Source organism: Cotesia typhae, unplaced genomic scaffold (genome assembly GCF_013202065.1).
Source record: "Cotesia typhae breed Kobodo isofemale line unplaced genomic scaffold, CoteBio_Ctyphae contig_123, whole genome shotgun sequence".
NCBI lineage: Eukaryota > Metazoa > Arthropoda > Insecta > Hymenoptera > Braconidae > Cotesia > Cotesia typhae.
Genome location: NW_027423715.1, coordinates 2,301,817 through 2,329,302, shown reverse-complemented (window position 1 = coordinate 2,329,302; position 27,486 = coordinate 2,301,817). Strand labels below are relative to the sequence as shown.

Here is a 27,486-nt window from a genome sequence, read left to right as displayed (position 1 = left end):
ATTTTTTTTTTTAAACCAATAGACGTAGAAAAAAAGAACTGATGTTAAATAGAAGAGGCAAATATATATAATCTTTAATTTTGTAACAATTTATCTATTATGTATTAAATATATATATATATATATATATATATATATATATATATATATATATATATATATATATATATATATATATATATATATATATATATTTGTTTTGTTTTTTTTGCAAGGTAATAAAATATATTAATATTTTAATACCAATAACAATAAATTGATTAATATCAATTTTTTTTTCTTAAATTAAAAAATTTAAAATTCTTAAAAGTAAAAGGGCGTATAATTAAAAACATACGCTTTTTTACCTTTGCAATTTTTTTTTAAATATTTACCGTAAAATAGCTAAAAAATTAATCAACGATGAAGATATAAGAAAACTATGAGATAAAAAAAATATAAAAAAATAATTAGTGATTTTCAGGACAAACACGAAATCGCCATGAGGATAAAAATATTACAGAAGACCAAAAATGAGGAACGATCAATGGCCGTCGCTAGAAGAATCCATTCCAACTGAGTGACGTTAACCGGGGAAGAAATAATATTCTCCCGGTCGCCGTTTTCAGAGCACGTGGATATCAGATTAGAGGCGTAGACGGAGGAAGAATCAACGCCTTGACTTTCTCTGAGCTCTTGTTCTCCAGCAGAGTACTCAGACTGGATCTATAATTAATTATAATAGCGGGATGTAATAATGATAATGATGATGGTATAATAAATTTAACGGGTAAGCTGTTGATGGCGATGGCGATGATAATAAATTATATGAATGGACTAACCGCTTGGATGAGGTCGCTCAGACCTAAATATCTTCCAGGCCAACCGACTAGAATGTTTTTTAGATGTCGTGGGAGTGGTCGACAGTATGGCCTCCGCGATAAGTTTATTACTAATGCTGAAATAACTAGAGATATTGTCACTTGATATAGACAACCGCTGTAGAAGCTTACTGAAAATAACAAAATTTATAAGTTTTTTTTTTTTATTTTTTATCAAGTTCAATTTTGTAAATATACATTTTAAAAAATAAATAAAAAAAATTTTTTTTTTAATTTGAAAAAAGTACAGGATATTTTAATAAATATCTTGTGAACTATTGATATTTTTAAAGAAATAAGCTCATCCCGATATTATACTCATCAAGAGCTTTCATTTGAATACCCACATCAATTTTTCATATATTTATATATATTATATATATATGTATATATGAAAAATATATGAAAATGTATGTGGGTACTCAAATGAAAGCTCTTGATGAGTGTAACATCAAGATGAGCTTATACTTTTAAAAAAGTCAATATTTAAGAAAGTACAGTGCAATTTAATAAAATTAATTATTTAATAAAGCAAAATTTTAATTTTTTATAATTATTTTTAAAAATAATTTTTTTCAATAAAAATTATTTTTTTTTTTTTAAATGAACTTTATTCTTCCTTGAGAAAGAAAAAATTTTTTAAAAATTAGACCATCAATAAAAATAATAAAAAAAAATAAATTACCAATTAATGGTGAATTTGTTGAGTGCGGTGGTATTCTGTATCCAAAATAAATTAAAAATAACGATATTACAATGACATTAACTCCACATAACAACAATTTTTCTTTGCTCTGTGCTGGTAGCCAAAAATTCACCAGACACATGATGACTATGGCTGAAAAATTAATTAATATTTGTAATTAAATTAATAGATATAAAATATATTAATTAATTAAAAAAAAAAAGTTACTAGCTGCGGGGGTGAGAAATACTGAGCTGTAAAGCGGAGCATTTCTTTTGATAGTCAGCGTAAATACTAGATGAATATACGGTTCATCTTTGCAGCATTCATAAGTGGTGACGTTCCGTAGCCTGGTAACTTCGACCAGACGCCACTCGGTGTTGTCCACCAAATTGATAGTGCCTTCAAGGGAATTGTTGTTCAGTCTCAAGTCTATTTGGTTTCCCGAGTAGGACCACGAGCCGAGTTTCAGCTGACAGATCTGGGTGTCGAAGGGCCACAGCCGAAGGTCGAGGTCACACAGCGCCAGGAAGTGGGTCGGTGGCACCCAAATCACCGTTCCGTCTGAGTATATGTGACAATGCGTGTCCCCGTAGTGCTCAATTGATGATATCGCTATGCTGCAATTGTTTAATAAAATTATCAATGTTAATAATCTTCATTAAGTCATTTTGTCATTTAAATTTAATTATTTCATTTAAATTGTATAATTCAATGTTACCTGTTATAGAGAATTATGTCTGGTTGCCACACTTCATGACTGCCAGCTTGCAGTCTACTCAGTCCCCCATAATTTGAAGCATTCCATTTTAATTTATCGTCCGTCCAAACCTTTAAATTTATTTGGTAATTATTTACAAGTGGGGTAAAATTTATTTTGTCCTATTTTGGGCGATAGAAAAAAATATTTAAAAAAAAAAAAATTTAAAAAACATAAAAAAAAATAAAATTTTAATTTTATACAAAAAAATTAAAGCCGATATTTTTTCCAATTTTTAAAGGAAAAAAAGCTTATCGAAATGTTTATTTTTTCCTTTAAAGACATTTTTTATCAAAAATGTCCCGTAAAATCAAGCAGAATAAAAAAAAATTTTTTAATGTTAATTTTTCAATTTGTTATGACCCAAAATCGGGTACCCTACTTGTAAATAATTAATATTTATTTTAATTTTATGAGATTTGGATAAAAGTCATTTTTTAATTAAATATGACATTGGCTTTAATTATAAAAATTTTTTCTTTCGATAAAAATTGATTTTTGTATTGAAAAAAAAAATAGGAGCGATATTTGAGAAATTGTATAAAAATTATCAATTTTTATCAGACAACATTTTAATTTATTTTATAATCAATTGTTAAAAATTTAATTTTTGAACAATTTCTTATTTTTAAAATATATTTTGAGTTTTAGAAAAAATTTACTAAATCTTGAATTTTGAAATAAATTTTTTCAAATTTTCAACACATAAAAACCCATAAAAAAAATCAATTCTCGAGAAAAAAAAATTGATTTAATAAATTATATATAAAGACAATAATTGTCTCGAACGAAAAAATGTTTTATTATTCAAGCGTAAATTTTTATTCTTAAAAAATTTATTTAAATATTTTATTTAGACCCAAACTATTTTAATTTTCTTAATTAAAAAAAACTTCAAAATAAATGGATAAATTTAAATATAAATAAATAAAAAAATTTTTTATTGATTTATTATTAACAAATTGTTGCATTACCATTCTAACCCATGCTTGAACGCTTATAGCAGACTTAAATTCTTCCTGAAAGATCAAAAAGCGCTTTATTAATAAAAAGAGCAATAATAAATAAATAAAACTAAAAAAAAAAACTTACCACTGAAATATGATTGATGGTCATGCCAAAAAAAACACGAGTAGCATTGAAATGTTGGGCCGGTCTAGCAAATTTATCATACTTAGAAAGCAAATCCCGCTTTAGTCTATCGACCCACGTAGCGTTCCACAGTTCAGCATCTTGTCGAAATGAAAAGCATCGTTGGAATTGTTAAAATTGATAATTAAATTACATTTAAACAAAAGCAGACAGTACTGCCCGCAATATGAAGGTAAATATTATTTAGTTGGGGCAGATATGGAATTAAAATAGAGATAGATGTATCACTTGACGTGACACTTGGTGAACATGATACAAATGAAAGATTAAGTGGATAAACGGTAAACGTTAAGCTAAACGTTAACTCTATACACATGAGATAAATTTCGTCCAGGAAAATATTACCTAACATCCAAATAATTCACTTAGTGCGTTAATTTTTATCGTTAAAAATCATAATTAAAATTATTTGCTCATTTTTTAGTTCGGGAATTTTTTTCTTCATTTCATTTGCTCAAAAAAATTCAAAAAATTTTTTTTTGTGCCAAATAAAATTTTTTATAAAATTTTGTTGTCTATTTTTGTAAAATTATTTTTTTGGAAAATAATAGACTTACATGCTGAGTGAACTGGCGTAATGTTGTAATTGATGTAAATAAGAAGAAAGTAACTGACAAAAGCACGGTAAAAGTTTCTTGTAAAACGACACATCACTAGTTTGATGTTGCTGTTACTGGTAACTGAAGACAAGTGTACTGACTGGTAAATTGTCACTGTACTGAATCAAATACTAGTCTATTGTAGTCATTGACGGATGTGAAGATGATGATAATGATGATGGCTGTTGACGGTGAACAGTCGGCTGATATTTTAATAGCTTTTTTGGGAATTTCAATTATTATTTGAGAAAAATCTAATTTTTTTTAATTATTTAATTATTCACCTTTTTATTATACTATTTTATAATGGAATAATATTTTTTTTAGACAAAAAACGCGATAGAGTAATTTTAAGATTTAAATTAAATTTTATTCTGATAATAATCAGAAGTTGTAATATCGATAAATAAAATTTGGAATTTTACTTCGTGCTATTTTTATTATTTTTAAGAATAATTTTGATGTAATTAAAGTATAAAAAGTGAAGAGAAATTTTGGATTGAAAATTATGTTAAATTTTAATCACAGTGTAATTAATTTTCTTCTTCAAATTTTTGATTTATTTCTAAATTTTGAATTTTCTTCCAAATTTTATTTTTTAAAACTTTTTCAGTAATTTAAAAAAAATTTTTTTGTAATTAAAAATGCAAAATTTGGCATAAAAAACTAGTTTCAGCTAAATAAAAACAGATTTTCTATAAAATTATATAAAAACGATATTTTTTTTTTCTATAAATAAATAAAAACAAAACAAAAGAAATTATTTTTTTAATTATCTTAATTATTAAAAAAAAAAAAAAAAAAAAAAAAAAGTCATTATTTTAATTAATAAATTGGTAATAAATATTTATTGATAAAAAAAAAAAGAACAGAAATTATTCATCTAAAATTTGAGAAAAAAATAACCAAAATGGAGAAATTAAAAAAAAATGGATCTAAAATAAAAAGCGACCAAACAAGTCGAACAAGCTTGTCCAAATCGACAATGACTGAAACAACCGAATCTATAGGTTATAAAAATACTCAGAATTCATATATAAAAATTACGAAGCTAAGTATTTAAATTGATATTTATAGAAAATTATTTTAAGCAGCGGATTCGAGTAGGGCTGATACAATTTCGAGGATTTCATCTCGAAGAGACTCGTTTTTTCTGATAGACCGTCGGATATCTGAAGAAGAGTCTCAAAAACGTTATTCATGGCTGCAAAAAACCCGGCTGAGTATCGCGAGCACGCGAAATCAGTCGCGACTGATCCACGAAGTCAAATTCCCGGATACTTTTGGTGGGCTGTATTCCGTCAAGTACTCTCCCAGGGGAGACTTAATCGCAACTGGGTTTGGAACTGGCGTAATTCAGGTTTTTATTTATTTTTCTGGTATTGTATTTGGAGATGTTTATCAAAGTAATATCTTAAATCGTAAACCGCGCAGATAAGAAATGGAGAAAATGGGGAATTCCGTACCACACTAAGATGTGGACTGGATACGTCACTTCCTGTGATGTGTTGCCGCTTCAATCCTCTCTACGATAATATTTTTTACGCTTCAAGCGCCTGCGGAAATATTTTTTTGTGCATGACAGACACTAATGTATTTTCACGATTCATTAAAGGTTTTTTTTTTTTGTAATTGATATGTTTATACATGTTTGATTTTATAAATATACTCATGAAATGACGTTTCAGAGCCAAACAATGAAATAAATACCGTTGACGTGAGTCTTGATGGTAAATTTATTGTTTCTGGTGGTAAAGATGCTGCTTTGAGACTTTACGACGCTCAGACTGCTAAAGTATTTTTTTTTTTTTATTATTATTTAGTTTTATATTAATTTTAAATACATTTAAATTCAAAATTAAAATTCGATTTATTCGTCAATATTTTTTTTATCTTTCACAGAAAAAAAGTCCTGGAAAAAATTTTAGATTATTAAAATTATCGATTTTGTATTAGGAAAAATTTTATTTTTAGAAAGAAAAAATGTTAATTTTAAAAATTCAGCTCTTGAAGAGCTCAAAAGCTTAGAACAGCTAATTCTTTGAGCTCAAAAACGTCATAAGTGCAATTTTAAGCGCTTAAATATGAAATTAGTGGGAAGTTACAGGGTCAAGTGTTTTCTTAAATTTTTTTTTTTTAATTTTGTTAATATTATTATAATATAAATTTCACTAATTAATACATTTTATTTTTATAATATTGATCGACCGTCCTCATTAAAAAAAATTATAATGAATAAATATTTCAAGTCTAAATACTCAAAAGAAAATTCTCAAAAAAATTTCAATTTTTCAAATAAATACATATTTTAATTTTAATTATTATCATCCATCATGTTAAAAATAAATTACCTAGCCAAATCTACCCATAGAAATATGACCTATTGTTTCTTTCGTTATAATCAGTTCAAGCTCAATTACAAAATACTCTATCAAACATATCATTGCAATTGCTATGCACAAGCTGCTCATTACAGTTAGTAATTGAATCAATTCAGCTCGACTTAACGGCATTTTAAATGAAAATAGTTTCAGCAAGGACAAAAAAAAAAAAAGAAAAGTTCTGAAAACAAAATAAAAGCTGAAAAGAAATATAAATTTGCTGGTTCAATTGGAGCAGGCTGACGAAATTTTCAAATGTGAATATATTGACTGATTTTTCACATCGCTATTCGAGAATTTTTTTTTTTCCGGCGCCACCTAGGAGAGATTTTTGAACTAAAAAATTTTAAATTTATCCAAATCTGAATAAAATAATTCTCTATGAAATTTTGTCAATAAAATAATAATTTTATAATGAAGAAAATTTTCCAATTATTTTTAAAAATCAAATTAAGATATTTTGATAAAAAAAAAATTAATTTTACAGTTAATTCACACTTACGGAAGAAATGAAGCAGATTTAACAGATGAAAATGATAATTATCACCGAATGCGAATATTTTGTGCTAAATTCCATCATATTTATGAAAATTTAATTATTACGGGAGGTTGGGATGATACATTGCGTGTAAGTTATTATTTATTACGTTTATCGATTTTATTTTTTTTAATTCCACATTTAAAAATTTTAATTTCCATTAAAAATATTACATTAAAAAAAATTAACTTGACTCAAGAGTTTTATAAATTAAATTGATGAAAAAAATTCTTAAATCCAATAAAATTGACTCGAAAAAAAATTACTTGGATCAAGTAAATAATTTTGAAGAATTTCATCTTCTTGATTTGAGTAGAAAAATTCTTAAACTAAGATATTTCTCTGTTTAAAATTTTTTTACTTATTTTAATTTTTTCAATAATTTTTCTCTTGAATCAAGTTATTTATTTTTTTTTATTAATATTAATAATATTTTTTTTCCGAAAATGAAAAAACTGTTAATACAGATTTGGGATAAAAGAGTTGACTCGGGTTCAATAAAAGTTATGAGAGGACCGCACATATGCGGCGACGCAATCGACGTAAGAGTAAGTAACAATGATGATCATCGCTAATAAAAATAAAATAAGTTATATTAACTGTCCCCGTATCTATTTATCAAGTATAGAGTAAACACAAGATAGAGCAAACAGCAAATAAAAAAATACGCGTAAAATGTGGGTTTAAAATTAAACCGTGAACTCACTAAATCCATTAAGCTTTCGAGTATTTTCTGTTGCTTATTAATAAGTCACTATCATCATCATTATTTTCGTTTCACTCATCGTCGCTCTAATTTATTAAGCAACTATTCTCAAGGTCAATTTTCACCCGACTTTTAATTGTCTTTCACATTCTATTTTTTTTTTAATACAAATTTTTGATTAAAATATTAAAAAGGCAATTTATTTAAAACAATTTAAACAAGTGAAAGGAAAAATGATGAATTTATAGGACACGAAAATTGTCACCGGGTCCTGGGTCGTAAGAGGAAGTCTTCAGCTCTGGGATTTGACAACCGCGAAACTTATAGAGACGATCGTGCCAGAAAATCGGCCGACTAGCCTAGATGGAGAGTTTATCTATGCGGTTCAATATTTCGACGGGGATCCTTATGGGGAGCATGTTCTTGCAGGAGGTTCTGGTACTGGGGCTCTTGAAGTTATTAATATCAAAGATAAAAAGGTATATTTTTTAATTAAATCATCTTTCAATCTTTAATCAATAATTTATAAATTCATTTAAAATCTTTTTCTTGATTCAAGATAATTTTTTTTTTTAATATTTAAACTTGATTTAATTTTTTTTATAAGTAAATTTTGATTAATGAATTTTTTTTCAGGTTGTTGGGAATTTTGAAGTCAGCAAAGCAATAATGACAATTGATAGCAATCGAAGCTCAATAATTTTTGGAGGCATGGAATCAGTTCTTCGAATAGCGGATTTTAGTTAATTAATGTTATAAAATAAAATAAATATATTATTTGATACTGCATAAAATAAAATTGTCTACTGCACTAAAAAAAAAATTTTTGACTGGGGGGTAAATTTTTTTTTTCAAGAAAATATTAAGGAAGATTGAAAATTTCTTGAATAAAGTCAAAGTTTCTTGAATTAAGGAAATTTTCTTGAGCCAAGAAAATTTTTTCTTGCTCCAAAATAATTTTTGTCTTCCTTAGAATTTTCTTGATGCAAGAAGTTTGTTTTTTCTGTGTAAATATCCAAACTTTTACAACGGAACATCGTCAATTTTAATGAGAAATAATTTAGCAGACATCTGATAATTTTTTAATAATTTAAAAACAATTTATTTGTTACAGAAGAAATAATATAAAAAAATGCATAAGGAAATTTTTACAAATTTTTTCTATACAATTTTTTAATTTTTTTTTTACAACCATAAAGTTAAAATGAATCTAAGAATTCTCAAAAATTATCTATCTGCTGAATTCACCCTCATTAATTTTAAAATAATAATTTTTTCCGTACAGATGTATTAATTTGTCGAATAAATGCAAATTGTAATAAAAAGATTAAAAATAGCAACTATTTTGAAGATTGAGTTGAAGGTTGAAGTTGGATCGAAGAAGAAGAAGAAAATATGGGGTGACGATGGAAATGCGTTTGATGGAGGCTGATAATGACAACGATGAGGAAGGATACGCGATAGTAGTTAAGTCTAGTTGTACTGATGGTATAACACATAGTCCAAGTCGAATGTCGAGTGATGCCAAAGTTAAATATAAATCCGGCGTCGGGACGACCGCCCGCGCGGGTATCCAACCCTGGACCAATGATCCAGGGATCGTCAGTCTGTTCGTGCTGCTCCGTGTGAACCGTGAACCGCCGTTTTTAATTACTTTTTTTTTTTTTAAACGAACGATCGACGACTCTGTGACTTTTTCGTTATTTTACAGTTTTCGATAAAATTTATTCTGTGTCTAGTGCATTTATAAATTTTTCTTACTAACTTATTTATTTATTATTACAATTATTCTTTGGGATTATTTATTATTTGTTAATTTGTGGACTGTTCATGTAAGTGAAGTTTTTTGGGTTTGTGAATTTTATTTTATTTACTTAAGAAGAGGGTCAAAGTTCGTCGACCGATTGCGTGAGGATTTATATTGAGTACGCAATTGTTTTTATTTTCTTTCGTTGTTTTTCCTGATCTTCTGGGATTGTTATTTCATTTACGAATTACCCGGTGTTGTAACAACAATAATAACAATAATAATAATAATCAGGAATAAAATTTTTGATCTTTTTATTTAATTATAATCAAAATAATTTTTTTTTTGGCGTTTGATTTACTAGAAATATTCCGAATGAAAAATTTATTGGTCCGTCAAAAATTTGGAGTGAAAATTGGACATTTTTCAAATAAAAAAAACTTTTTTTTGAATTATTTATTAATTTTATTCAAATGATATAAAATTTTATTTTCATTTTAAATTCTCTGATTATTATTATTGTAATAAAATTAAGAGTATTTTTAGTGTCACAGATAATTTTTTAATTCTAAAAAATGAAATAAAAAATAATAAAATTAAAAAAATAAATAAAAAAAAAAATTGAAGCTATAAAATTTTTAAAAATTGTGAAGAATCTTCAGATGATTTTTAAAATTTTTTCAAAAAAATTTTATTTGATTTTTTTAAAATAAATTAAATTGACAGATGTCTTATACATTTATTATTATTGTTATTATAATATCCAATGAATAATGATATTATATAATGATTAAAAATGGGATCAATAGAAAAAATATTTCAAGGATAATGAGGTCATTACTCTCAGCCCGATTGCCCAATAGGATATTTAAAGTTTTGAATATTTATTTGCGAATTTCGTCGAAGGCGGTCACTCTAACAAAATCAACGGATCGAGTAAGAGACAGCACACTTTCGACTATTTCAGTTCGATTCGCCGAGTTTTATTTTTGGAATTACCACAACCGTCGACACTAAATTAACTGACTCAATTTTCTATATCATTCGGTATTTTTTAAGCCAATTCATAATTAATTGGTCCATTAAACTTATCAGAATTTATTGGTCAAGAGGGTGAACAAATTATTTGATGAATTCCAAGTAATTGATAGTTAATAAATGGAATTATCCTCTGAGAGGAATTTAGGAACGATAAGTAAGAAGGAAATTTTAGTCAAGAGTGAATCGGAATTAAAAACTCTAGAATAGCTTCACATGTAGCAAGTATGAGTTAAAATAGAAATAATCCTAAATATAGTCGGCCTACTCGAGTCCGACTGAAAATTAGAGGAGATTGTTAGACGTTTTAACGCAATTGTCACGGTATAATGTAGCGTACCAGCGGCAAATAAAAGTTTTACTTTATTTATTAGTATTTTGTAAAAAATTTCCAGTTGAAAAAAATTTTTAAATACTACCGACATGTGCGTTACAAAGTAAACTGATTCCTAAATACTAAAAGCTTTGTATTTTTAGATAATCTCAACGTGAGACGCGAGACACCCAATAGTGACAGCTGGGTAACAAGTCCATGCTTTATTTATCGAGGTAGCTTTCATCGGTTTTAATTTTTAACAACTGATAAATAAATTTTTATATTTTTCTGTTCACTTAAATTATTTTTTAAAACAAATTTTTCCTAATTAATATTTTTTCTGAATTAATGAATTTTTTTTTTCTGTTTGGAAAATTTTGATTGACGCTGATTGATGATTCTTAGATTAATGAGAGAAATAGGAAGTACCAGAGGCGTGAAAGTTTTTTTTTTTTATGAATTTATTATTTGACAAATTATAATTTAATTACTTGTAACTACAAAATTGAAGAAAAAAATCGGTCTGATTTTAAAACTGGCAATAATAAAAATTTTTTAAAGTATATATTGAATTAAAAAATATTAATTAAGACATCAAAAATAAATTCTTTCAAAAATTAAGTACTTTTTGTTTAATATTTAATTTTGTTTATCTAAAACATGTTTTTCAAGTTTATTTTTTTTTTATCAAATTTTCTTTAGCTAATTTTATAAGTTATCGATAACACAAAACGAATTTTATATGATAAAAAATTATTTACAAGCTATTCCGATAAAATTAAGATGTATTGAATTCGATAAAAATTTTTTTTTCTTTATTTTAAAATAATAAATTGCTTATATCTTTTAAAATTAGCATTTTAATGACAAGAACGTAGGTTTAAATTTTTTTTAAAATTTCTCACTATTGAATCTTGTAATTAAAAATAAAAAAAATAAATTATTTATCATTATTCATTGAGATAAATAAATAATAAAATTACAAATTAATTTTACTATAATTGATATCAATAATTAATTACAGCGATGAATCGAGACAAGATTGAAAAAAATATCAAAAATTAAAACAAAAAGGAGCAAAAATGTCGCAAAATCCACGAGCGCCGGGAGGACCAGGGTGGCCTGGGAACCCAACAAACCCAAGTCCATTTCGACCAGCATCCCCGTTCAGTCCAACACCAATGTCACAATCGCCAGTACGATCTCGCGGTCCTTTTACGCCGATCCACCATCCGATTTCTCCTCTAACTTACCCGGGTATGATGCACCCGATGAGCCCAGTGCCCATCGGTATGTCAATGTCTCCCGCCTTTGGGGGTGTGGGAGTTCCTACGCCTCCAGGGTTCATTCAGTGTCCCAGACCTCGTTGGCCGTCGCCCGTTTCTACTGGAAACGCTGCGCCTCGTCCTTATATTCCACAGGTAATGTATCAATTCTCATGCTCCAAGTTCACTATTCAATTTATTATTAATTTAGTGAAAGAAAAAAAAAATTATTATTCATCAGAGCCCAATGGAACGTGTCAGAGATCAAAGTTACCGAACATCCCCCGTTCCCTGTGGACCTCCCGAATATCTAATAGCTCCATATCGCACCGGAGACTACGAATACTTTGGTGTTCCCCTGGAACCGACAGTCCACGATGATGATGAGAGCGGACCCAGCACAGCTGAGATCATTGCCAGCCAAAGTCAAGACTATGTTGATGAAAAACTCGCTGAATATCAAGCTACTATCGCCTTACTACAAGGTTTGTCCCATTAATTTTTATTTACTCAATTTTGTAAATTATATTCGAAATATTTTATTGATAAAAATTCAATTCAAAATTTTTTATCACGCGTAAAAAAAAAAGAATTGAAAATTTAATTTTTACAAATTCTAAAATTAAAAATGAAACTTAGAAATTTTTTTTTAATGAAAATATTTAATAATTATTATTAACTAGCGACTTTGTAGTCACTATGTGACTGTCGTAACTTGTGAAATATAAATAAATAAAATTTTGATTTATTAAATAATGAATTTTGTTAAATTGCACTGTACTTTCTTAAATATTGACTTTTTTAAAAATATAAGCTCATCCTGATGTTACACTCATCTAAAGCTTTCATTTGAGTACCCACATGCATTTTCATATATTTTTCATATATACATATATATATATATATATATATATATATATATATATATATATATATATGAAAAATTGATGTGGGTATTCAAATGAAAGCTCTTGATGAGTGTAATATCGGGATGAGCTTATTTCTTTAAAAATGTCAACAGAAAGATCTTTCTAATATTTTTTTAAGTGTATTAAAAAAATAGTATATTACACACCGAGGGAAGTAAAGTAAGAAATGTCTCAGATCACATGTAATTGTTGGCCGAGGCGAAGCCGAGGTCAACAAACATGTGATCTGAGGCTTTCTTATTTACTTCCCGAGGAGTGTATACTATTTTTTTCCCTGACGAAGGTGTAAAGCGGAAACTTTGTTTAGCGCAGCGGGGCTAAAGTTGACGCTTTACACCCGGAGGGGAAAAAATGATATTCTTTCTTTTACCAAGCCGGGATTTGAACCCAGATCTCTTCGAATACATGTCAGATGTTCTCCCATTCAATCTCCAAGAATTTTGCTATTGATAAAAATAAAACTACTTAAAAATGTAATTGATAAATTAAATATTTGATCATTTAAATTTATTGAGATTGAGGGTTTTCCGTTATTATCAAGGTTATCCTATTTTATACAAAAAAAAAAAAAAATTCACACGTTTGGAGAATATTTAACCATTGATCAGCCGTTTCACCTACGCAATATCTCAGTCTTGACCCACTTGTCAAGCCGTTACTGTACTTTAGTCGTCACTAGTTATTTTAGCGCCTCTACTTACATATTATATTTGTTATTACATTTATAAACATACATAATACATAACACACTCAATCGAAACTATTATACATCTAACTCAAGCGGTTTGGTCATTATACTTCGCACTTTACGATAATGTTAAATGATCTTGGCGCATATTAAATGAATGAAATGAAAAGCGGAAATGTAGATGTGTAGATTATATATATTATTATGTGTTAAAGTGTTAAAAAATATTTATATAATTTCGCGATAAACGGTTAATGAAAAAGCCAGGTGGGTGGAAAAAGACACAAGTTACGCAATCTGTAGGTTAATCCATTGCGGGAGTAAAAAAATTCGCGGTGATGAGTCTACTGTAACGCAATTTAATGTTAATGTGTCATATGTCCAATGTACATACTACATACTACTCTAGTACTATATAATACTATGTAGACTGTAGACGTCTGTTTATAAATAGAGATGACGGGCACCTGCTTCCAGCCATTCACATATTTATTTCCACTGCATTACTTTTATTATCCTCCTGCATACTTATGCTTTGATCTCCGTTTATTGCGTCAATTATTACGTTAATTATTTATTCGAAATTGCGGACCATGATGTTGATTATTAAACAGATTACTTTGATCGGTGAATTATTTTTTTATATAATTGTTTGAAATTATTATAAAATAATAAAATAAAGAAACGCTACGATGTCCGATGACGATCACGGCTTGACCTCGGTTATGTTAATGCTAATTTAATGCGGTAGAAATCTAAAATGTTCTTTTTTAATAGGTCAAATCGGAGATGAAAATGAAATATTTCTTTTTAATGTAAATTAATAAATAACTTTGTTATTTTTTTACTGATTTGTTTTATTTAGTTCAAGTAATTTTTTAATAAGATTATTATTATTTTTTTTTTATCCTAAATAATTTCCAATTCCTTAATTTGACGTTATTTTTAGTAAAAAATTTAATTATAACGTTTTAGCTACAATTTTCGATATTTTTTTATGATTTTTAGTTAAATTAGCAATTAAAGTTAAGCAATATAATTTTACTAAAAATTACAAGATTTACTTTACGATTAAATGTCAAAATTTACGTTATGTTAAATTGTAAAAATTTGGATACACAGAAAAAATAAAATTTTAATTTTGATTGTTAAATTAGTAAAATCATCAAAAAAAAAAAAATAAAAATTCTTGCCGAAACGTTGTAATTAAAATTATCAATTAAAACAACCTCAAATTAAGGGATTGGGAAAATTTTAATGCTAAAAAAATTAACATTACTTATTATGATTGTTATTGTTGCTGCTGTTGCGTAATTGAAAGTTTGCAGATAATAAAAATTAGTTAACGATGAAGAAAATTCATTGAGATAAAAAAAGTAATTAAATATTTCAATTGTAAGTTGCCGAGTGTATCTATATACATTAAAGGTGCATATAAAGCGAGATCACGTATCATAAATTGTAATCGCGAAACAATTTTATTAACGATAAGCGATAAATCGGTAATATATCTAGTATTTTTTTTTTTTTTTTTTTTTTTTGTAAAATATAATAAATATAAACATAAATATTTGTGTCGAGTTTGGGTCGTTGTGTATAATTTAGTAAAAAAAAAAAATGGCATTGAGAATATTTAGTAATTTAGAAATTAAACATGATTTTGCGCGATTAACGTTGAGTAAAAAAACGATGACGTATTTTTATGACGCAAAATGAGCGGGAAACCGCGATCTCAGGGCAGACATCGCACATATGTGTGAATATGAAATGTTAAGGCTACGATTACACTACGATTATACTATGGACGATAGGCATATGTGTAATTCGTACATACGGAGCAAACAATTCATTTAAATTGGGCTCTTACGCAAGACGTCTGACCACGCCTTTTATTTTGATCGGGATCTGTTTTATTCATTTTGGCCTTTTCATATGTTTTTCTAGGTCGATGTGCGAATTTAAAATTTTTTTTGACGGTTTTGTATAAACAGAAGTTTCGTAAACATTTAACAGTGACATATTTTTAAGTTCAGTATATTTTTAATTGAAAGTAAAATTAAATTTTTTTTTTTTTTATTTAAAATAATATTTTTTCATTAATTTTATACTTTTTTTACAATTAAAATTAGTGGTTAAAAATAAATATAAAATTGCTTAAATAATAATTATTAATTGAAAAATTTTATTAGAAATTTTTTTATCGAAGAATTTTGCAATTTTTAATAATAAAAAATTTTTTAAATTAAATTTTATGCTACAGAGTTTTCAGAATGACTTATTCATCCTACCTTTCTCCAATCATTCGAGAAATTTTTATTTCAGTCGCCACCTAGCGAATACTTCTGAACTATTTTTAATAATATATTTTTTAAATGAAATTTAGCTTAAAAAATTGCTCAAACTATTAATTTAATTTAGTTATACTATTTAAAAATTTTTAACTTGTATTTTCTGATTACAATCGAGACAAAGAAAGTAACGATAGAAAAAATATATCGATCGTTTTAATTTGATGAATATTTTAGATAAGAATTGAATGAGTAATCAAAGAATATTAAACATTTGAAGAATAAGAATTAATTAAGTGTAAAAGATATTTTTTTAAATACTACAAGAAATTTTTTTTAATTCTAAAAATCAGATTGTTTTATCAGCTTACGATAAAAATAAAGAACTTATGTCTTTTTATCTTTATTTTTTCAAACATTATTACTAATAAATTGTATTAAAGAATGATTCAGTCAAGAGTAATAATAAAATTGATCAAGTGAATTAAAAATACGAATCATAAAATTCTTAGAAAATTATTTTAATTTACAAAATAAAAAATATATTTATTATTTTAATTTAAATTATTAAAAAAGATATTTCAATAATTGAATTATTCAATTTTTTTAAAATAATTTTCAATTAAATAAAACCTGAAGTCCATAAATAAATTTCATAACAACTTAAGTAACTTGAAAATCAAACTTTCATAATCATAATTATTAATGTAATCAAAAAATAAAATATAATTAAAATGAATACTAATTTATTCATTAATTTTTTTTTCTTATATATAGAAATATATAAAACTAACAAGAATCAATTAGAAAAAAATTTTATCTTGACAATATAATTAATTATAACTTAATCCTCATATATTTATTACTATTTGCGTTTCCTACAATCTTATTAAATCTGAGCCACGACCTCAAGATACCACACAGTTAGCACAGATAGCACACAGTTAAATCTTATTTTCATTCCTCGCATTGAATTCAATTTATAAAAAAAAAAAAAAAACGATCTTAAAAAAAACAACAACAACAACCTAACAATATGCCTGGCAGACAGGATCCTGGTAAAGATAAAAGATTGATCGTAGAGGAGTTTGTAGGTGTCCTTTCGCGAGGTAGTTGCGACTCCACGGAGCCGATTTAACGACTCAACACACTCCCACAACTCGGATTTGTGTTATCGTTTATCGTGTACGTACAATACACTACAATCGTTTTCATTCCTGGCCTTGTCTGTGTATATGCCGGCAGACTTGCCCGTCCACGTTCAGTATCGAACCGGCACTCGCCAGAGCTGTACATTCCATACGCGGCATTTTTAGTTTTTAAAGTCTCATTTTTACATATTTTTTATCAACCTAATCCTTTATTATAGTTTTAGTTGTTGGTTGACCTATTGTCTAGAGTCTATTTATAATCCTTAAGTGTTAATTGCCCCATATGTTTATAGATACATACTCATTAATTAATATTTATATTTATATTTACATCTATTAATTGTAAATCATAAGTTAACATTTTATTAGTTTTTAATTATTGAAAAAAAATAAGAAAGTGTTGTTATATATTTTTTTTAAATTACTTCTATTGACTGCGACATCGCAGCTGGTATTGAACCGGCTAGTGCGTATTATTTTTATTTGTTTATTGTTATTAAAAATTTAAAAGTGAAAATATAATTTTTTAAAAATAATTCAAGTTTACATGTGAATAAATTTGGAGATTTTTAATATTTTAAAAATAATTTGGAGTTTTTAATTTAGAAATTTTTGGAGGAATCAATATCGAAAATATTTTTAATAAGATAATTAAAATTTTTTTTTTTTGTTAAAAATTGACAAAATTGGAGTTCAAAAAAATTAATATTAAAAATATTTAAAATAAAAAAATTTTATTTTAGAGTAAAAATATTTTAAAATCTAAAAAAAATCTCTCCGTTTATTTTATCAGTAAATATTTAGAAATGATGTAAGAAAGGGACATTTTTTTTACCTGTGAAAAAAAGGAGAGGATAATACACAAAAGAATAAAAAAATGTCGGGGCAGACCCCGCCCAAGGGTGAAACCCTGAAACCGACAGGTAGCCCGCGGACACCACGTGGAGGCCGGCTGAGAGACCGAGTTAACTTTTTCGAAAACATTTGGAGCCAGGGCCGCAGCGCTAGCTCGGAGGACCTTGTGGAAAGGTCCGATTCTCCGGTCCAAAGGAGATCCTCATCAAAGACGAGCGACAGCTCCTTTGAAGAATCTTTCGAACGGCTGGTAGAAGAAGGGGAGTTGAATGGCGCGAAAGTTGTTAAATTTGAAAAGATAACTGTGAGGAGAAGTGTGAAAGAAGTTGTTTCCTCGAGATCGGGGCTGTCGGAGGCCAGCAGGACTCCCAGCGAGGAACAGGCGCTCGATTCCGCGTACCAGAGCCATGGGTATCAAGGAAGCAAGTCCAGTTCTGTGGGATCCTTTACCAAGTTTCCCTCCGAGGAAAATTTGGGGAGAGAAAGCCCTCAGGATGATGACAAGGCTCCTAGTGAGTGGTACGCGGAGTACAGGAACCAGAGCTTCCAACATGTCACGTCGAAAAGAGAGTATGTGAGAAGTCGGAGCGAATTTGATGCTCACATTGCGGAAATTAAAGGTTTGAGCACTGATTTTTTAGAAGCTAATAATGCTAATTATATCGTGGTAGAATGAGTCAGAATCAAACGGATGTTTGATGATTATTTTTTGACACTTTTAATCTAATAAATACTAAGAACACTGTCCTATTTAAAAAAATAATAATAGCGAGTGTTAAATTTTTATAAATTGATTTTTTTGCATCGTTGCAAATTTTATTATTTTTTTAAAAATAATTTTTCTTCCACCTACAAATTTTTTTTACATATCTTCTATTTTTTTTTATTTGCAACCTGAATTTTTAATTCTAACAATTCTCATATCAAAGTGACCATTTATTAAGATATCTTAATTAAGAGAGACAAGCTTGTCATTTAAGATGATAAATTTAATAAATATATCGACCATTAACCCTAAAGTAATTTTTTTTACGGTATTTCATTGAATTAAAAGAAATAATTTATAAGAGTTATTTTTTATGACGATTACTCATTTATTAAAATCGAATTTTTTTCTTAAAAAACAAATTTGGAAAATATTGAAAAACTAGTTAATTTATCTTGAAAAAAAAACTTGTAATTATATAACTAATGTAAAGAAAATTTAATGAAAATAAATCACTTTTTTCAATAATTGCTATTGAGTAATTATCTTTGAAAAGTGAATTTTTCTATAGATTTTTACACAATAAGTCTCACATTTTTATTATTGATTTAAAGATATAATTGTTTGTTTTCGAACATACTGTTATTATCTGATATAAATTATATTTTTATCGACAATTTTCTTCTGTAAATAAAAACCCAATCTAAATAAATTATAAGTATAAAATAAGTGAACTTTAAAAAATAAATGTAAAACTTTTATAGCGTAAGGTAAAAATTTGTTTTAAGAGCGTAATATAAAGTGTGAATAGGCGACGATATTTTTTTCAAGTAAAGTATTACATACATATTTAAAAGGGACATTTCGTGACCGTCCCTAATTTCCAGAGTCGTAAATTTTAAGAAAATTGTCTATTACATTTATATTTCAAGCTGAAAGTTAATAATAAAAATTTTTATAGGTCAGAATTTTCCGTAAAAAATAAAAGTCAAGATATTACGTCTCAATTTATCGGGGGAAGTTATCAATGTAATCCCATACCATATGCTGTTAGTTTTAGTATTATTATTATTTTTTGGTTCCGTTCTTTTGAATATTTTTTTCAATTTAAAGAGAATTATGTTTCTTGAATACTTTTTATCATTTAAAAAAATTCTAAAAAATTGAATTGTTTTTAAAATTAACTTGGTATTATTATAAATAAATTTAAGCTTAAAATTTCATAAATTTTTCGAGTTATAAATCATAATTAAAACCTTTTAAGATTTTATCACTTTCCCACAATAAAAAATACTCACAATGCGGGATTATTATTCCTAAAAAAAATATAATCAACATATATTTTTTTTCTGACACTTAAAATGAAATAATCTTAAATCTTTTCAATTCACATAAAAAAAACATGTTTCTATTTTACAATAACTTCAATAAGAGCCCAAACATTTATTTTTTAAACGACAAAAATTTTGTCATAAAAGCTAAAAGTGATCCTGACTAGTATTTAATCTCCTGGATTAGCGATCGATAAAAAAAATACGGGAACATTTTTCAGAATGATTTCTTTAAAAGTAAATTAATTTAAACTCAACACCCACACTGCCTATCATACAAAAATTTTTTATCTAAATAACAAACTCGTGATTTTTTATTAAAAAGTCAAAAGTTCAAGTCCCGTGTGTGTTACATATCTTTCATACAACATATTAGTCATCCACCGGGTTAACTAAAGATCAATCATACATCAACCAATACATCAAAAAATTACAGAAAGTATTTTTCTCAAATATCTCTCTGCCAAATCAAACCAGAAGCAATGGTAATACTAATAAGTGTAATAAGTAACACAATCAGGAAGTTTATAAATAGATGAATTATACATACGCTTTACACGGTGCGAATGATAATGGCGTTAAGTAATGGAAATGAAAGGTGTCATCATCAATAATAATTAGCAATTCTAAAACAATCGAATGCCTTGCAAAATTTGTAAATTCACCGGTTGTGAGACGGACAACAATAATTTGTCATTTTCTTATTTTTTTCCTACACCGCCTGGACAAAATTTGATTTTTAATAGAGATTATTATTTTTTTTTTTTCTAAAAAGTATATTTTTATTGATGAAAAGAGAAAAATTTTAGAATTAGTATAATTTCTTAATTTGAAAATTTTTTTTACTCAAATCAACTCGATAAAGTTCTACAAAATTATTTTTTTTATTTAAGTAAATTTTTCGTGACACTTTTGTAGCCTTGTCAAATAAATTAAATTAATAAAAATAAATTTTGAACATTTCTTCTGAATTAAGTCTTATGACATTTAAAAAAAATTTTTTTTTTTATATAAGTCAACTTTAACAAAAAAATTTCAATAGTTTTATTAAAAATCCAAAAATATAATTCTTAAATATTTTAATATTTAACTTGAAATTGTTGCGCAGACAGTTAATTTAATTACTGCCGACTGTAGACCATACAATAATCATTACTCTTCGTACGCAGTAAGCCGTATGTTGTTATGTGTATTAATGTATTGTCTAGTTAAATGATTAGAGCTTTGCATGTAGTCCAGTCAATCCGACTCCGTCTCCACGTGGTTTTATCCATTTATGCACTCGCTTGTTCTAAGCACATGCAATGCTTGTTGTACTTTAGAGCGCTCAGCCAATTATGTACCAATTATCGAAAATTCGGATACTTTCCAATTGCCTCAAATGCAATTGCCGCTGAATTTTTACTCAAAAAAAAAAAAATAATTCTTTTAATAGTAATCAAAGTTTTCTACGGTTATTTAAATTTCATTTTATCATTTGAATGAAATTGTGTAACTTAGGGTTAATGTCAAGGCCTTGTACTCTCACTAGGTCTATAAATTTAACTTGTAATGGTTATTTTTGAATGTCGAGGAAGATAATATCTATTTTTTCTTTAATTACTCTTATAATCTACGTTTGATTTTTAAAAACTTTTCATGAACTTTATAAAAAAAGTTTGTTAATGTTTAATAATACAATTACGGTTGAAATATCGAAGATATCAAAAAATGATAAGAAACTTTTTTTATAGAAAATTTAATTCTCTACAAAAAAAATCTTTATCAATTTTATCATATTTCCCATCCTTTACCCAGAATTTAAATTTCAAACTGCCGAAACTTGTGAATTACAAATAAATAATTACTTTTGTTAAATTGCACTGTACTTTTTTAAATATTGACGTTTTTAAAGATATAAGCTCATCCCGAAGTTACTCTCATCAAGAGCTTTCGTTTGAGTACCCACATGTATTTTGATATATTTTTCATATATAAATATATATAATATATATAAATATATGAAAAATCGATGTGGGTACTCAAATGAAAGGTCTTGATGAGTGTAATGTCAGGATGAGCTTATATCTTTAAAAATATCAATAGTTCACAAGATATTTGTTAAAATGCCTTTCACTTTTTTCAAATTAAAAAAAAAAAATTTTTTTTCATTTATTTTTTAAATTATTTTCAAGTGATTAAAAATCTTCTTCGAAAAAACGTCAATAAAAATCAATAAAAATAATAACTAATATTAATTTATCCGACAAATATTATTATAAGTGACAATCAATGGATTATTTAGTAGCAAACCCTCAAGCGTATATATTTATAGATATATACGTGAATATAAGGGAGCGAAACATCGAGGGGTTGCGTTTCATGTGTACTCGCACTTAATTCCCCAGTTTTATGACTTCGCATCATAAAACGTAATATTCATTACTCCGTACACAATAAATTGTAAGTTTAAACCCACAATCACACATACGTACTTAGCTTGTACTCCTTTGGCAACCATAAGGAACCGCATAATATTTTTATTTTACGTTTATTCCGCAATTAAATAAAGGAGAAAAATAAAAAAATAATGTCAGGGTCAAATCTTGATTCTTGATTGAATTCAATTTACTGTACACGTTATATTACTTTTTGTAACAAGATCAAGTCGTAATCAATATTCTTGATATGTCATACAATAATGTGTGTTGCAGATTAGAAATAAAGTAAAATAATTCTTGTATGTAGTATATGTAGTTTGTAGTAAAAAATAATATAATATTCGATCACGATCCTGATGAGATAAGGTTATTCGAGATTGGTCACGGATATGTAGATATATGTCTACATAACAGTAGTAGCTTTCGCGGTTTCGAGGTGACAATAATTGTAATTATACAATCTACAATATAAAGACGTATAACTTGATATAGAATATTTTTATTTAACCTATTTATAAATATTTTTTATCGAGAATGAAATAATAAAAAATGAAAAATAAATTATGCAATTATGGATAAAAAATATTATTTCGAGATTCCCGTCCCGGTTAATTCAGTAATTTTGCCGTCAATCGCAACTCATGACCTCATCTTAGAACACAGTCTATATAAGTCGGCAGTATTCATCTTATCGTAACAGTACTTACTCATTATCATTATTTATTATCATTATTTATTATAATTGTTGTGAAGATGAAGTAATAAGTTATAAATATAAAAATGACTAAAAATAAAATGTAAATTAATATTGTTTCGTTTTGCGGTTGTATTAATTAGGGAACAGATGTTTAGTTTTCTTGTTAAAAAATAATTGCGGTAATCATTGTGTTGTTGTTCTTGTTGTTGTTGTTGTTGCCATTGGTGAAGTAAAAAGTATCCTACTGCACGCGACTGTCCCTCTGGTAAGGGTTTAAGTTTTCAGGCCAGTTCACATTCAAGTTGACACTGTGGTTTTATTATTTCAGTTTTTTTTTTAAAGCCAGATACCTTTATTAGGGTGATAATGTTTTTTTTTTTTTTTTTTTTTTTTTTTTTTTTCAATAAAAATTATACAGCCCCTAGAGGGTGAAAAAAAATATGAAAATTTTTTTTTGATTTGAATAAATTTTCCTTCATTTAAAAATTTTTGAGCTTGATTTAAAATTAAAAATATCTTTAAAAAAATTTTTTTAATTCAAGAATGTTCTTTTTTTATTAAAGTTAATTTTTTTATCAAGGTGATATTGACTGAGTACATTAACACTTCTAAAAAAACAAACACTGTATTTGAGTCATTTAATTTCGCACTGAAAAAAAAAAAAAAGTAAATTTTACTCAAGAGAAAAAATTTTTTAACTAAAAAAATTATTTTTTTTTGTTTTCAATCAAGTTAAATATTTATTGACTCAAGTAAAATTTATCCAACCTAGTAAAAAATTATTTGATTCAATAATTATTTAGTTTGATTAAAAAAAAAAAAATTCGAATTATTTTTTTTGATTAAAAAAATTTCCGTCTTAATCAAGTTAATTTTTTATCAGTATGAAAACGGCTGAGTACATATTTACTGAAAATGAATAAAAAATGTTTGTGAGTTACCTAATTCCATCAAAAGTGATTCATTGGTAGCATAAAGATTTAAATCTTTCTAAAAAATAACGTCGCGAAAAAATTGATTAGCTTTTTTCAGTAAATAAATAAATAAATAATGTGTAATGTAATATTTTGACAAGCAATTTGCATGACATTTAAATAATGAGTAAGTTGGTCGGTCAATGTTCAATTAAGGTGTTGATTGGAGCGTGAAATGGGGTCTTAATACAATATTATAAAGACGATTAATGATAGTCTATGGTCCATAACGTATTGACTATCGAGTATTAAATATTGAATATTAAGCCATTATTAAATCATCGATGGATTCCGTTGGGAACAAAATAACTTTTGCAATTGTCTAGTTTATCTTGTTCAGTGGATGCATGGACAGGGTCACGGAAGCCCGCGAAGTCACGAACCCGATCAGGCTCCTATCCGTGAAAACGTCGAAATTAGCTTATGCAATATCATGTCGTGATACAGCAGTACAAGATTTTTAGACATATATCATAAAATGAAAGTCTTGTGCTATATAGACTATCGTCTAGGTATACAGATAGACAGAAATGTATGTGGGCATTTCGGCTGCCAGTGGTGGAATGGCACTGCCAGGGCATTCTGCTCAGCCCTTTACCCAACTTTGGTAAAAATGATGATTCCCTCTGCCCAAAAAAAAATAAAACTAAACCAAACAGACAGGATGAACCCAACTTCTAGATACGCAGCTGATTGACGCACGCGATCGTTATTCTACTGTACACTCCAATAGGAGCCTTTGCACCTGCTTTTCATTTCTTCGCGACAATTTAAAATCTTTAAGGCAAAAACATGCGGTCGACGCCCATTTAATTTTTTTTTTTAATTTCATTCATTCTTTTTTTTTTAATTGAATTTTTACTGATGAATAATTATAAATTATATTTCATTTTAAACTAAAGTAAAGATCATGAATGATTTATAATGAGTTTAAAATAAAAATAAATTGATTGATAAAAAAAAAACATTTTATTTTTTTTTTTTTAAATGTGGGAAATAAATTGTAAATATTTTATTGATTGATATTTGTAATAGTTCATTGGGAAAAAATTTATTATAAATTTTTTTTTTTATTTAAATAAATTTTATTTGATTTCTTTTCAGTGTAAAGTTATCACAAAAATATGTTAAAAAACATCTTGTCCATTTTTTTTAAATATAATAATTTTTTTAGTGAATCTATTTTTATTTTAAACTAATTAAAAATTGTTTGAAAATTTTTTCTTACTATGCAATTGTTTTTTAATTGATGAACAAATTTTCAAATTAATTAAACGTCTTAGTCAATAAAAGAGACGTTGAAAAATTTTTTAATACGGGTGAAATTAAAAAAAAATGAATTTACAATTTGAGATGAAAGAAATTATTGAAAAAAAATTTTAAAACAGTTTAATAAAATAATGCAATTAATTTTCAGATGAACAAGAACGTGTCCAAAAGAAGACATTTGTTAATTGGATCAATTCCTACCTGTCAAAGGTAATCAATGTCCAAAGTTACCTTTAACAATTAGTCGCTTTTAATATATATTTTTTTTTTAATTCCGCAAGACCCGATTTGATCGAAAGTTTTACAGCAAGCTTATAATATAACACTAGAATGCATGTGCATCGTTCAAGTATTAATATCGGAACCGGAGCCGGTTCACGACATGGTTTAACTCTTTTGCCCATGGTGGAAAATCAGTTAAACATTAAGCTGAAACTTGTAAACTACTACGAGCATAACCGTGCCTGGCTCTCGATTCCCTTACTTCCGGATCCTTCAAAACTATATCCTACTCATCGTGACATGCATGCCATGAAAGTAGCGTGCCTCTAAATAGTCTCCTTCTCTCTCAAACTAAAACCAGAAACTCTTCTTCTTGTACTTATATTTTTCTTCTTCGGTATGCTAATCTTTGTTCGGGGATAATAATTCTTACCAGGATTTTATTTTATCCTCCTGAGCAATTAATAATACAAGATTTATTTCCTTCTAATCTCTCCAATGCCAAACGACTCGTAAACTATGCTGCGTACTTGATCAATAAATTATTAATTATTTATATTTGGACTTTGCAGCGTGTACCACCGCTTCGCGTCGACGATTTGATTGAAGACTTGAAAGACGGCACACGTTTACTTGCCTTATTAGAAGTTTTATCTGGAGAAAAATTGGTAATTTTTCTTGATTTTAAATTATTTATTGATTGATTAATTACTAAAATTTTGCAAAAAAACCAACTCGTTTAATTTTATGAATTTTCTATTAAAATATTTTTCAAAAACCTTCTTAAAAAATCAGCTAAATAAATTTTTATTTTTTTAGGTAGAAAATTTAGTTAAAATTTTTTTTTTAAAAGCCATTTAAAAATAATATCGTAATAATTATTTTTCTGGCTTTTATTTATTTTTATCTTTTAAAATGTTAACTTAAAAAATTTAAAAACATTTAAAAAATATCAAAGTAAAATATTTTGATATAAAATTAAAAAAAATTAAAATAGTTGATTTTTTTGTGCTACCCCACTAATTTCTATTTTTTTTTTTTTTTCTTTAGCCGGTAGAAAGAGGTAGAAATTTAAAGAGACCACATTTTTTAAGTAACGCCAATACGGCCTTACAATTTTTACAAAGCAAAAAAGTAAGATTAATTTTTTTTATCTTTTCGTAAATTGTTCATAAAAATTTCCCGTGTCTAATTATAAAATAAAAAATCCACAGATAAAATTAGTGAACATTAACTCATCAGATTTAGTCGACGGTCGTCCTCCAGTCGTCCTAGGCCTCATCTGGACAATAATTTTGTACTTCCAGGTAAAAATACTATCAGACAAAATTATAAATCTAAATATTTACTGTTATTGTGTAAAATCGCACTGGAAAAGTAATAAAGTAGCTGGTAGCTGCTTTCCAGTAGCGCACAAATATCTTAGCACTAATAGCGCTAGATATTTTCATTAAATTTAATAATAAAATTGTATTTAACAAAGCTACGATCTAAGGATCGCAGAAAGGTGAGTTACGTCTTTAGTAATCGCACGCTTGGTTGTTTTCTAATTACACATAAACTTTAATTGAACACAAGTTCTCAAGTTCAAAGAGGAATAGAATAGTCGAGGCTTTATTTTATGTTATTAAAAGCCCTCGAATCTTTAATAGATTGAAGAGAACACGAGAGCTTTGGAGTACCTCGGGCAAACCTGGGGAAGTCAGAGTAGTCTTGAGAGCTTGGGCACTCAAAGCTCCGCGGCTAGTGAAAGGAAACGGCTCAGCAGCGAAAAATGGAAACAGGGAGCCAGGAAAACACTGCTACAATGGGTTACAAACGCTTTGCCAAAGTAATTTTAATATTTTAGTCTTACCTTAATCGAATTTTTGGACAGTTTTGGGTTCTTCTTTTTCCATCCAAATAATAA

General features: G+C 27.1%; 3 protein-coding genes across 21 annotated transcripts in view; 2 read left to right on the top strand and 1 right to left on the bottom strand.

Annotated features, from left to right (window-relative positions):
• Positions 1 to 229: 229 nt before the first annotated feature.
• LOC141535714 (acetylcholine receptor subunit alpha-like 1) lies at positions 230 to 27,486 on the bottom strand. 2 transcript variants are annotated; one of them, XM_074255808.1, is made up of 8 exons: positions 4,015 to 5,156; positions 3,398 to 3,537; positions 3,280 to 3,324; positions 2,267 to 2,376; positions 1,774 to 2,165; positions 1,546 to 1,698; positions 822 to 991; positions 230 to 705 (listed from the first exon to the last, which is right to left on the bottom strand). In XM_074255808.1, the coding sequence occupies exons 1-8, from the start codon at positions 4,106 to 4,108 to the stop codon at positions 460 to 462; spliced, it is 1,350 nt and encodes a 449-aa protein (XP_074111909.1). In that variant the 5' UTR covers positions 4,109 to 5,156; the 3' UTR covers positions 230 to 459. The 2 variants fall into 2 exon arrangements, with proteins under 2 accessions (XP_074111909.1, XP_074111918.1); XM_074255817.1 differs by lacking the exon at positions 4,015 to 5,156 and adding an exon at positions 27,433 to 27,486 and having other exon boundaries at positions 231 to 705.
• Positions 5,042 to 8,470, top strand: LOC141536040 (uncharacterized). Its single transcript, XM_074256261.1, has 8 exons — positions 5,042 to 5,066; positions 5,148 to 5,416; positions 5,491 to 5,671; positions 5,745 to 5,851; positions 6,925 to 7,065; positions 7,443 to 7,523; positions 7,930 to 8,160; positions 8,318 to 8,470. The coding sequence occupies exons 1-8, from the start codon at positions 5,042 to 5,044 to the stop codon at positions 8,426 to 8,428; spliced, it is 1,146 nt and encodes a 381-aa protein (XP_074112362.1). The 3' UTR covers positions 8,429 to 8,470.
• Msp300 (Muscle-specific protein 300 kDa) overlaps positions 11,850 to 27,486 on the top strand; it is a 79,784-nt gene continuing 64,147 nt past the window's right edge. For 11 of the 18 annotated variants that reach the window (XM_074255725.1, XM_074255636.1, XM_074255708.1 and 8 more), the window contains exons 1-6: positions 17,924 to 18,578; positions 25,504 to 25,565; positions 26,150 to 26,245; positions 26,628 to 26,711; positions 26,792 to 26,884; positions 27,230 to 27,408. In XM_074255725.1, coding sequence (XP_074111826.1) covers positions 17,981 to 18,578; positions 25,504 to 25,565; positions 26,150 to 26,245; positions 26,628 to 26,711; positions 26,792 to 26,884; positions 27,230 to 27,408 — 1,112 coding nt within the window. In that variant the 5' untranslated portion in view covers positions 17,924 to 17,980. Of the gene's footprint in view, positions 12,204 to 12,288; positions 12,533 to 17,813; positions 18,579 to 25,503; positions 25,566 to 26,149; positions 26,246 to 26,627; positions 26,712 to 26,791; positions 26,885 to 27,229; positions 27,409 to 27,486 lie in introns of those variants that run through there. The other 7 variants (XM_074255716.1, XM_074255672.1, XM_074255654.1 and 4 more) reach the window with 3 other exon arrangements.